We start from the raw sequence: 12707 nt of genomic DNA on the forward strand, positions 1-12707 counted from the left end.
CTGAAGTAATCGCTGCAGTGCGAACAGTCAACGCAAATACATTCTAGGTTTTATTTTTAGCCAAAGTGGCTTCTCTAAAAATGTAGCCTTTAGTTCTGGCATACAATTTCGACATTGGGGAAATACTGGGAGAGAGATTTATAATCAGTGTGAGACAGAATGTAGGCCTCTTTTGAAGGTATAGAGTTTGTCTTTATTTTGAGATGTATCAAAGCACAATAGTCCTCCAACCACCAGGGGTTGCAGTATTCTGCTGAACCTCCAATACTAACTGCACCCTCTTGTGCTAATGCAGTGCTTTTGTTAAGAAACCACTTCCCAGTTGTATTGAGATTAGCTTTGGTTCAAAGAGTGCTTCCTGTTGGAGTGTAATCATATCACAGTCAGGGAATAGTTTTGTAGTCGGGTGTAGAGCAGTGTTTAAGCTCTCCAGGCCCCACAGCCTACTTCGAGGATCCTTGACTGCCTTTTTTTAAACAAGCCTGGCACTGATTGGTGCAATTTTCTTTATCCTGTCTATAGCCCATCCAGCCAGGGGAAGAACTGTTGGTGTGGTACAATGGGGAAGACAACCCAGACATTGCAGCTGCTCTAGAGGAAGAGAGAAGTAATAATCTGAACAAGAGGAGCTCTCCCAGAGGCAGGAAAGGTAAGGGAAGCTTCATAGTTCTTTTGGGTTGGTGACTGGGTGGGGCAAGTGCAGTACAAAATGTACCTCCTACTTACTCTCCAGAGTGATCAGGAGAGTGGGAGAAAGGAATAATTTTTGAGTTTTGCAAGTGCTGCAGGATTGGATGAAGTGAGCTCAGTTAAACTGCAGTTGTGCTTTAGGAGTGGCACTGGAATGTCAGCTGGAGAAATGCGACTGCATGACCTTCCCAGCTTCAGACTCCGGCACTGGTGTAGGGGAACATTAAAATGCAGAGATACTGCTCCAGTCACTTCTCATTTAAAGCTCCACTGTTTCTCTTTATACTTTTTTAACAAAATTCTAGACTTGGCTTCTAAAACTGTAAGCTCACTTTTTTAACACTTTGGGGATTTTGGAACTGATAAGAGGTTTGTGATTGTGACTTTTAGAAATATTTAGACAAAGATGGCTCTTTTTTGCTTCTGGGAGAGTGTTGGAAGTGTGGAAGCAGATTGAAGTGTGTTAGTGAATTGTGTTATGTAAGCAGTTTCTAATTTCAGAGGCCTACAAAATGGATGCAGCTGCTTAATAATTCACTGAATAACTTGAATGTTCCCAGCATTTTACACCAATCCAAAAAATGTTGCTTTATCTTTTATCTCCGAATTTTGAAACACTATAGAAAAATGACATCATGAAGTGTTTCTAAAATCTTAAAATGCCCAACCATCCTGAATAAATTGATTTTATTTCTCTTCCCTCCAATACAATATTTAACTTTTTCCCCACCCTTCCAGTTAACAAAATACTTCTATGAAATATTTTTCTTCAGAAGATGGCTGCAAAATAAAGGGATGTGAGAGGTTTTAATTTCGATTCTGTTTATTTGACTTATTGAAACTGACTTTTTTCTTTCAAATAAAACTGGAGAACAATATTTAGTTTAATTTGGGGGTGTGGGGAGAGAACAAAAAATAGAATCAAAGTCGAACCGTACAAAAAGATGACGACTCTTGGGTTAATTTAGAATTTATTAAGGCTGCTGGTGGCACATTTGCAATTTATTGTAATGTAACTTTTACCCCTTTAAAATTGTGCCTCCATATAAACTTTTAAGAATAGTGCAGTCCTATTCGGCTGTTTCAAAGAACAAAAATCATCAGTACCATATTATCATTGTTAGAAAAAAAAAGGTACTGATACAGATCTGCCTCAGGACCCATAATGGAGTTGTTGCAAGAGAGATTTTTTTTGAAGCACGGTGGTCAGTAACCACATTTATGGGAAAGAACCTGTTTGTGCAAAACAAAAATTTCAAATAAAACTTAACTGAAAATATGAACATTGATAAATTTTAGGACTTGTTCTTTGCCCCTCACCAGGAAGTAGCTATTCTACAAAGAGAAATGGCTGGAATAGTAATCCTACTCCCAAGTGATGTGAATCCTGATAAATACACAATTGGTTTGCCATGGAATGTTGTTCTTGGGTCAGCTACAGAAAAGCAGATCCATATAAAATCACCAGCTTGTAACATGCCAAAGTCATTTTAGTCACCGGTGGAGACTGCAGTAAACTTAAACTATTTTATAAAACAAGATTCCTTACAACAATGTTGTACTAGCTCAATGTTATTTATTGGCTCAGGAATTATGGATCATGGAAGCTGGCTTCATATATGGAACTCTGTATAATGAATCTTTTTTTGGTAGGTTGGAATTCTGCACTTAGATCAAATATCTTGGATTCCCACTTATCAGTTAATGAACCCCAATAGAAAATGCATATGTATGGACAGTGAGCAAGAACTCTCGTTGAATTTTTCCCCCTCCCTAGCCTGGGACACTGAGGCCAGTTATGGCACTCCAAGTGTTGCTCCAGTTGAGATCAGTGAACTTGGCACACAATCAGCAAGATCTTGCTACTCTTTCCAAATTTTACAACTGCATTACTTGTGTCTCAATGTGATTTTGCTGTTAAAAGGTCAAGAATTCCTAATTATTTTTTTTTAAGTAAAACCACTCTACCTCAAAATAATGAATTGAATCTGTCACGTGAATAGAACATGTCACAATTTGGTTGTTTTATGAAAGTAAGTTGTTAGCAAATCAAACTTCACTCTCACCCTTGGAATTTGGGAGACTGCATAGTAACACACTTCTGGTCAATGATATATTTTTGTAGTTATACAAAGGCTCATTTATATAGCAGTATATCATTTCTTTGAGCACGATCTCAAGGCATTTCAGATACAGTGAATTATTTCGAATTTCAGTGACTTATTTAGGCAAACATGCAGCCATTTTTGAAATAAGTGAAATAGCATGAACATTAGTGAAGTGATCAACCAATTACAGTTTTTGGTGATGGTGACTAAAGGGAAGTAGTTGGTCAGGATGCCAGGAGAATTTCCTACATTTATAAGTAACGTCATGGGGTCTTTATCATGGATCAGAATAGGTAGTGAAGCCTTAGTTTAACATTTCATCCAAAGGATAGCTCATCTGACAATATTGCACTTCACTGGTGTGCCAACTTTGGTTGTGTATTCAAGCCCTGAACTGGGCCTAGAACCTGCAAAACCAAATGATGCCAAAGTAGAAGCAAATTGGCAACATTATTTCTTTTCCCCATATGACTTCATATTGCTCAAATTGAAGTTCTCCATTACTGAAGATGCATCCAAAGCTACGAATAATGGTAGTAACTGGTTTGAGCAAGGAATAGAATGACACGAGTGAAATTCCAGAGAAAAGAAGGAACTTGTATTGATATAGCATTTTTCAAGACCTTGGGATGCCCCAATCACTTCTGAAATGCAGTTGCAATTGTTACTTGGGCAAACACAGCCAATTTACGTGTAGCAAGATCTCACGAGCAGCAATAAGATAAATGACCCCAAGTTATTTTTGATAAAGTTATTTAAGATAAATATTAGTTAATTGGCAATTGAACTACCTGTCCCTCTTCAAGTAATTAAATGGGATCATTTGCATCCACCTGTGATTGCAGACAGGGCCTTGGTTTGTCACTTTATCCAAAAGATGGCACCTCAACAACTCCTTAGCATTGCACTGAAGTGACAGCCTAGATTATATGCTCAAATTCTGGATTGTAGCTCAGATCCACAATCCTGTGACTTGTAAAAATACATAGGCTTGCACAGATAATCCTGAACTAGCCTTTCAGCATTTACCCACTGAGTGTGCTACCACTGAGCCAAGTCTGACACTTCAGAGAGCTGCCAGCATTGTGCTTCCAGAAAAGGAGGAGTGAAAATTGGTGTGGGGGACTTGGAAAGAAATGAACAAGTACTAGATTATAGGTAGGGAGCAGATAGATTATAATAGCTGCATGCCTTCTGAATAGTACCAGGAAGCTCCTTGAAGTTAGGGAAATGATTGACTTTCATATTAGTGTTCTCAAATTTTAGGATACTTGTGCAAGTTGTAGGAGTTTCAGCAAATTCGGTAATGGAAATCCTTGATGGTAAATTCGCATTCATTATTTTTCCCCTCCACCCCAGATTAAATCAAACATTGTGTGACAGGCTGGAATTCCCTTTTCAAACTTTCTTTTTGACATGAAGACATTTTCACTGCTAGAAAGGAACAACAAAGCAGTGTCAGAGGAAGGGCCAGTTCTGAAGCTAGTTTTCCAGCATATTAGAAGGATATTAAATCTCCTTATGGAATACATCTTTTTACATGTTTGCATAATTAGTGTGCTATTTAAAGCATCAAGTAGATTTTCTGACTGAGTAATTTATGTATAGGCAGGAGGCATGCACATGTGTGTACTGTTTAGATATGAGATATTAACTGTCTTGAAGCTGGCTAATCCTTTCACAAAGATTGGTTTTAACAATTTAGGTAAGTGTCATCTTTGTAATAAATGTATTCATTCCAACCTTGCTGCACTTACTAATCTTGACCACAGCCTTGTGCTGTGCATAGAGTCTTGCAGCACAGGAGGAGGATATTCCACGCATCATACCTGTGCAGGCTGTTCAAAAGAGCAGTCCAATTAATTCCACTCCCCTTCTCTTTTCCCTTGACACTAAAACCTTTGCCTCTTCAAGTATATGTATTCAATTCCACCTTGAAAGCTACTATTGAATCCACTTGCACAACTCTTTCAGGTGATGCATTCTAAATCATCATAGCTTGCTGCATTAAAAAAAATCCTGATCTCCCTACTGCTTCTTTTGCTGTTGCTGCTGAGTCAAGGTGGAGAAGTTGGTAGGAGTTTGAAATTTTACTTGCACAAAATGGGCCAAACAGAACCAAGGATACTTTATTGTTAACTAGTCCTCAGATCACTTAAAGTATGTAAGCCTTGCCATTGGGATGAGAAGTAACACAGTGTGTTCAGTCAAGTAATGGTTAATATACTGAGCTACAGAATGTAACCTTACAAACACTAAACTAATGTTTTGGCAGATTCTGCAAGGTTTGCAAGTCCTATGATTTAGAGGCCCGTAGCTGTGGGAAATAAATAATAGCTGATTGAGATTGGTGGGGTAGAGAAATGAGCCTGGTGCTCTTTGGTAATTGAACATTCTTGTATAAATCTAAGATGTACTAGAACAGAATTTTTAATTAATTCATACAATTCTTAGTGTATACCCAAATTATGCTTAAACTTCTTGTGATTAGCAACCGGGCATCTGCAACCTTCTTCACAATTGCCGTATTCCAAATGGTGTGATATGTTCATGCTGCTGTGAGGAATTCATTGGTGTCCGATCAAAATATTAGGATGTTGTCTAGAATTTTACATTTCTCCTTTTCTCCAAATACATCACACTTCTTAAAATCAAATATCATGGGGGAGGTTTGGCAGTTGCTCTCTAATGACTGATTTCTGTGCCTCATTCAGTGGCAGGTACAGTTGGTTGATTATCGGTCTGCTCCTCTTTCCTAACCCCAGGGCATTGTGAAAGCTATTGAAACCAAAAGATATTCTGCATTGCCCAAAAAGTTTTTTTTTGTGAAGTTGTGGATTTTGAAACGTGATTAAAGGGAGTTCCATTGGGGGAAGAAAGTTTTAAAATCTGTGCCTTGTTTTGGGAGGAGGATTGTTGACTGGAATGTTTTATCAATTGTAAACCTTCACTTTGCAGAATGAGAGAACACATACGATATTTGAACAGTAAGAAATTTAAATAATCACTTGAATTTCTTTTATATAATTTTGGTCCCCAAAGTAAAACACATTATACTGGATTGTTAACCAACACTACTACTGTAAATCGACAAAATATTTTAAAAACTGGTTTCAAAAAGAACAATGACATACAGCAGTAATCTTAGGATATAGACATCTTAAACCATGTAAGCATAACTAGGCTAGCATAAATCATTAGTGTGTGGTTATGGTTGACTTGATTTGTCAAAGTTAAGACTTGAAATCATTCCCGAATATTGGTTACCTTTTGCAAAATGTTTATATACTCGCAGATCTTCTGTGGTGCTTGGTTATTTTTTGGCTCTTCTAGCCAGCCTCCATCTGCCACTCTCCATAAACTTGGACTCATCCAGAACTCTGCTGCCCTACCCTCATCAAGTCTTGCTCACCATTACCCTTTTTGGCTCCCAGTCCATCAACACCTCAGTTTAGCACAGCAACAAATACCCATTGAAACTGTCAATGTGCTTTTACCATGGTGTGGGAGAAGGTGGATTTGTCCCTAGGATTTCTATGCAATGACATCTTGTTGTCAACTGTGCCAGTGAGGAGGAGACTGACGAGGTCGGACGGTGGAGGTAGAGGCAAAATTTTGCGGGTGCTACTCACCCCTGCTGATGCTTAAACACCCACATTCCAGAACGAGGTGAGGGTCTTAGAATTATGACAAGGCCATTGAAAACGAAAGCAGTATCAATTGCTTCATTCAAAGGGTTGTGAAAATGGGGCACTCATTGTAAAATCAATTTTTGATGTGTGTTTTTAGATGCAGAGCAGTTTGTTCCAACTTGTGTCAAAATGTGTTGTAATGTTACTTGAAATTGAAGTGCAAGTTTCCAGCAGGAACTACAGTGCTCAAATGATTTTAATTTTTTAAAAAAGCCTGACTAGAAATAAAACGAGATGTACGATTTTCCTCAGATTTAAAAGGCAGAAAAGCCATGTAAAGTCTGTTAGTTGAGTAGTTAGGAGCCATGCGGCTAGGATCGTAGGTTTCAGATTGACAATAAGCTGTGATCGTGGACATATCCAGCAAGATAGCTGACTGACGGTGAGGATCATAAAAATTAATGTCAGAAAAATGTACGTTTACATTTTTTTTAGTGGAATAATAAGCTTTCCTCTTTCACCAAGGCACGCACATGCATAAATTGAGATTATTGTAGAAAATGTTAAAATGAAATAAGGATTTGTATAAGAGGAGCTTTGTTAATGTAAGTTGTAGGTTTAGCAAACTGAAACCAAACAAAACCACACCGGCGAAAGCACAGCAGCTGCTGGGGAGTAGGGGTTGCAGGAGAGGAGGGGAAGATGCTTTGTTGTTTGGACAAAACTGCTTACCATATCAATAATTTTATTAAATTGTAAAAGAAAAACCCCATGTGGAATTGCTATTACAAAAGTTTGCACGTGAATACATGAGTAATTTTAAAAGCAATAACTGCCAGCTTGCATTTGAACAACTGAAGGCCTGGAACTGGTTTTACACAAAAATGCAACCAACTGTTTGAGGTTGTTGTTTAAAAAGTGCTTATATTTTTAATAAAAGAGGAAGTCAGGTAAAACACTTATACTCTGTGCTTGTGGTTCCTCAGTTGGGGCAACCTTCCTGTTTGTTCCATTTAGGCATAGAGAAGATGTTTCCAGGGCCATAATTATATGATAGTAACTGATAAATAAAATCGGGAATTCAGAAGGAATCTTGTTACTCAGTGGTGAGAATATGCAACATGCTACCAGATGAAGTGGTTGAAGTGATTAGCATAGATACATTTAAGCAGAAACCAATTAAGTCTATAAGGGGAAAGGATGTGCTCGTAAGATTAGATGAAATAAAGTGGGAAGAGGTTTTTGTGGAGTGTAAACACTGGCATAAACCTGTTGGGCTGAAGGCTCTTTTTATTCTGTAGAACTCTTAAGTATGGTGGGAGCAATTTGCAACTATATACTTCCAAATGAACACCAATAGCGACTTGCATTTCTGGAATATTTTAATTTTTTTAAAAAGTCCCAAGGTATTTTACTAAGGTGTGACCAGATGCTGAGACAAAAGAGCAGATATTATGAGGGGTTATGATCTAAGCAAAGAAATGGATTTTAAGGTGGGCTTTAAAGGAGGAGAGAAGGAATGTGGAGGGGGAATTCCAGACCATGGGCCTACAAGACTGAAGGTATGGCCACCATTATGGGTGAAGGGAGGAAGGAAGCACAACAGGTTAGGAGAACAGGTTGTAGGGCTGGAGGAAGTTGCAAGTATAAAAAGGGACAAGACCATGAAAGATTTTAAACATGAGGAAGGATATGTTAAAATGAAGGCATTCAGGAGCCAGGAGCTAATGTCCATCAGCAAAGACTAGGATAATTTTTTACACGGATTTGGAATAAGTTAAAGGCAGCAGAGTTCTGGATGAACTAAAGTTTACAGAAGTGGCGAATGGGAGGCTGGGAAAGAAAGTATTGTAATAGTTAAGCTTGCAACAAAGACATAGGATGAAGATTTAAATGGCAGATGGGCTGAGGCAGATGTGAAGGCCAGTATTCTGAACTTGTCGGTGGTTTTTGTGTTGGAGAGTTTACGTGGTAGGAAGCTTGACTAAGGGTCAAATAGGATGTCTGATAGCGAAGTCTCTTTCAGGTCGACAATTGCTGGAAAGGGGGGCAGAATTGGGGGTTTTTTTTGTTCTTTCACGAGCTGTGGGGCGTTACTGGCTAGGCCTGCAATTATTGCCCATTCCTAATTGCTCTTGAGAAGATGGTGGTGAGCTGACCTCTTGAACTGCTGGAATCCATATGGTATAGGTACACCCAAAGTGCTGTTAGGAAAGGAGATTGTATGACATTGTCTGAAGATAATCCCTGTTAATTGTGTCAATTGAACTTACAGATTGGTAACCTCTACTGGCGATTTAAGAGATTTTTACGCAATTGCGGAACCATGGGAAAAGGGGAAAGGAACAGGAAGAAGAAAGATTAAAAGCATTGGAGGGGCATGCTGCAGCCAGATCAGGGAGGAGTGCACTATGTGATCATCAGAGGATGTAAAATGTAACTTTGATATGGGCTCTTTCAGTGCTATGGTAGGGATGAAAACCTGATTGGAGAGATTCAAATGTGGAGTTGCAGGAAAGATGGCTATAAATTTGGGAGGCAACAACATATTCAAAAACTTGAAAAGAAGTTGGAGATGGGGGAGTAGTTGGAAAGCACAAACAGGCTGGGCACTTGGTTTTGAGTAGGGGATTCAATGACTGATTTTGAGGCACATTAGAGATAATTATTTAGAATACCTGTTAACATTGGGAAGGAAAGTTGGATGGTCAAGACTTTAGTGGGACTGGAGTAAATGATGTAGGGCGTGGATCTCAAGGGACAGATGAACTCAGAGATCATGAGGCGAGATGGGAGGAAAAAGTGGAGGAAGGCACCGGTTCAGCTGCAAGCATGTTGGCATGTGTGAAGCGAATGATGTAGCCAAAGATTAGAAGAAAATATTATACCTGCCACTTCAGCCTGAGAATGTCATGGTGGATCTGCAAGTGGATAGAATAAATTTTGGGGGAAAGCAGACGGTGAAGTCAAATGGTATGGCAAGGAATTGGTTTTGAAAGTTTACTTTAGAAATAAGGGTAATTTCTAAAGTAGGACAAGGAAAAAGAGACTAGATCAGGTGGCTCCAGTGAAGAATTAACACTTGCACAGGCAAGATATACCAAATAGCCTGATCCTATGCTGCAAGTTTCATGATTCTAGAGGTTTTTCCCCTCTGTCCATTAAGAACATGCTTATTATCCTGTCAATATACCTTGTCATTTTCATTATGCTTTTGAGCAATTTTAATAAGTAGCTTCCTTGCCTAAAGTTCTGGATTAAAACATGCTACAAATAATCAGCGCCTCAACAGACAGTACCCTGTGTCTCCAAAAACTCAGTTGGCAACTTCAGTACAATTAGATTTATTTTTGGCCAGAGTGAGTATAGGCATACTAAGTGACTTTCTGCTGACAGACTTAGGATCATGGTGCTAAAGCCTTCCTTGTCTCCAACCAGCTGATCAGTAATGTTAAAGCAAAAATATCACAGACTCTGAAAATATGAAACAAAAACAAAAATGCTGGGAATACTCGGCAAGTAGGCGGAAGCTTCAGATTCAGATCAATGATCTTTCATCGGAATCAATAATGTTCACCAGCTACTTCATTGAGTTTGATACGTTGTTAAATTTTCATAAAATTTTGAGTGGTTCCCTATAATTCGATAAAGGAAAAACAAAACACTTACATTTATGGTTCTTATCACACCCTCAGAAAACCTCAAAGTGCTTTACAGCCAGTGATTTACTTTTGAAACAACTTGTTGTATTGTGGGCAAATGTTTCAGCAATATATCACATATTTAGCAATTCCACTTCCATTGCTAAACAATTATTTTTTGAATGTTTTGAAATTTGTTCCATTATGCTGTTGATTTCACTGATTTAGATAACTAGCAACTTTCTGTATTTTATTTTTCTATATGTAAAAAGAGAGAGAGGATGTTCCATTCCAATTGATGTTGGTTATTTTATGTTTGTGCCAATGTGTGACCTGGGAAAATTTGCACTAACCTTGCATTAAAAGTATTTCAGGTTGACGCTTATATAATGTTAGTACATTGCTTCAAATTATTCCTATCACCAGTGACAGAACTGTAAACAGTACTTCACCAGCGTGTTGTATAGCTCAAACTGATCTCTATGGCTACAACCCAAAATGGGACGAAGATACAGTAATTTATAATTGTACTCCTGGATGTTCTGAGTTTAATTGGATATAATACAGAAATTTCTCACATTTATTGTTACAACTTACTAAAGTCATAGTTGTAATCCTGTGAGCAGTTAAACATATCACTCATCGAATGCACCTCCAGTGAACGAATACTGATTCTAAAGGATCAGTGAGACCGCACATGCACAGTGTAATAGCCTGTTGCAGTCACTGTACTTGGGCATTTAAGAGATGACAAAGATGATTGATTCAGCATCCTCCACACATCAAAGTTATTGTGCCCAACTTGATTGGTTATGGGGTAGATTTTCATCACTGTCTAGATTATAATCTGGTGAAGTGGATTGCCCACTTATTACAGAACCAAATGATCTTCATCCCAGGTTATTACCCAGCTAATGAAAATAAAAATCTCCCTTGTGCATCTTGGTACACATGAAATGAAGTGCAATGGGTTTTGCTCCAAGTAGTTCTCTTACTACATCATCCTGGGAACCCCAAGAATTGCACAATAGTTTAATTCTCCCCAGCTGAAATATTATGTTCTCTGCTCTTCTAATCTCCTTTCCAAATCTTAAATTGGATTCTTCCTTCAACCATATTGAAATTTGTACATTACAATAAATGGTCATTCACAATTTGTATGTTAGCATTATGGTCCAGACTTGGCTGATGTTAGGTTCCTGGTCACAGGCTCCTTATTCTTGAACTCAGAACTAATTTGTTAGGTTCCTGTGGTGTGAAGGATTGTAACTGAAGATGACAATTGCCTGTCTTTCTTTTTTTAAGTACAGATCAGCATGTAGCTTCTAGATTTCAAACCTTCACAGACTATCTTCTAACATCCAGGCTAGGCTTGTATCAGCTGGAGTTTAGAAGAGTAAGAGGACTTGAGTGAAACATACAAGATCCTGATGGGTCCTGACAGGGTGTATGTGGTGAGGATGTTCCCTCTTGTTGGAGAATCTAGAACTAGGGGGTCACTGTTTAAAAATAAGGGGTTGCCCATTTAAGACAGATGAGAAGAAATTTTTCTCTGAGGGTAGTAAGTCTTTAGAACTCTCTTCCTCAAAAGGTGGTGGAAACAGAGACTTTGAATATTCTTAAGGCAGAGGTAGATAGATTCTTGATAAACAAGGGGGTGAAAGGTTATTGGTGGTAGGCGAGAGGTTACAGTCAGATCAGCCATGATTTTATTGAATGGCAGAGCAGGCTCAAAGGGCCGAGTGGCCTACTCCTCCTAATTTGTATGTTCAAATCAAGGCTGATGTCAATAACCTTTTGACAAAACTGTTCTGATGAAAGGTCGTTGGCATGAAATGTTAACCCTTTGCCACAGATGCTGTTAGACCTGTTGACTATTTTCAGAATTTCTGTTTTCATTTCAGATTTCCAGTATCCATTGAATTTTGATTTGTGACTTAGTTTGTTTTGCTTTTGATCTGTTTTTTACTTAATTTTCATGGAGTTCAGCTTTTGAATTGTACATATTTGAGGAACTGTTGGGTTTCCCCTTACCCGCCCTCAATTTAGTTTTCTTTTCCTGCCTCTGTCTCTTGAAGTTGCTGACTGTTGCTGTGGTACAATTCCATGGTTGCTGATAATTATATACAAACTCACCAAAGTAGCCAGTTTAATGTGTGAGCTGAGACAGTGAGTGTTGTTTACACATGGGCGATACCACCATTAAGCCTGATCCTTCCTTTATTGCAGTTTCCAGTAGCATTCATCTAGACTTTGAGAGCTGGAACATTGGCTAATTGTTAATGTGTTTACTTAGATTCACAGACACGGAGCTGTGATCCTAAAGACAATTGAACTCTCCCAATTGTTGTCTGTCCTAAGAGCAGCTAGTTAAAAGTTTCATGCTACACCTAACCATATTTTTACCCACCAGGCTATCTGAGGAGGATCAAAAACAAAAACAGAATTACCTGCAAAAACTCAGCAGGTCTGGCAGCATCGGTTGGATTTCCAGCATCCGCAGTTTTTTGTTTTTATATCTGAGGAGGATGTTAAGTTTTCAAATTTGAAGGAGCCTTTAAAGTTTACTCAGCCAGTTAACCCCTCACAGTGCAAAAACAGAATTACCTGGAAAAACTCAGCAGGTCTGGCAGCAT

The 12707-nt window shown here is 38.5% G+C and overlaps 1 protein-coding gene across 2 annotated transcripts in view; it reads left to right on the plus strand.

Annotated features, from left to right (window-relative positions):
* Positions 1-12707, plus strand: part of LOC121288038 (PR domain zinc finger protein 2-like) — a 167592-nt gene that overhangs the window by 128253 nt on the left and 26632 nt on the right. For both annotated transcript variants that reach the window (XM_041206286.1, XM_041206285.1), the window contains exon 6: positions 523-649. In XM_041206286.1, coding sequence (XP_041062220.1) covers positions 523-649 — 127 coding nt within the window. The remainder of the gene's footprint in view (positions 1-522; positions 650-12707) is intronic.

This window comes from Carcharodon carcharias, chromosome 15 (genome assembly GCF_017639515.1).
Source record: "Carcharodon carcharias isolate sCarCar2 chromosome 15, sCarCar2.pri, whole genome shotgun sequence".
Taxonomy (NCBI): Eukaryota; Metazoa; Chordata; class Chondrichthyes; order Lamniformes; family Lamnidae; genus Carcharodon; species Carcharodon carcharias.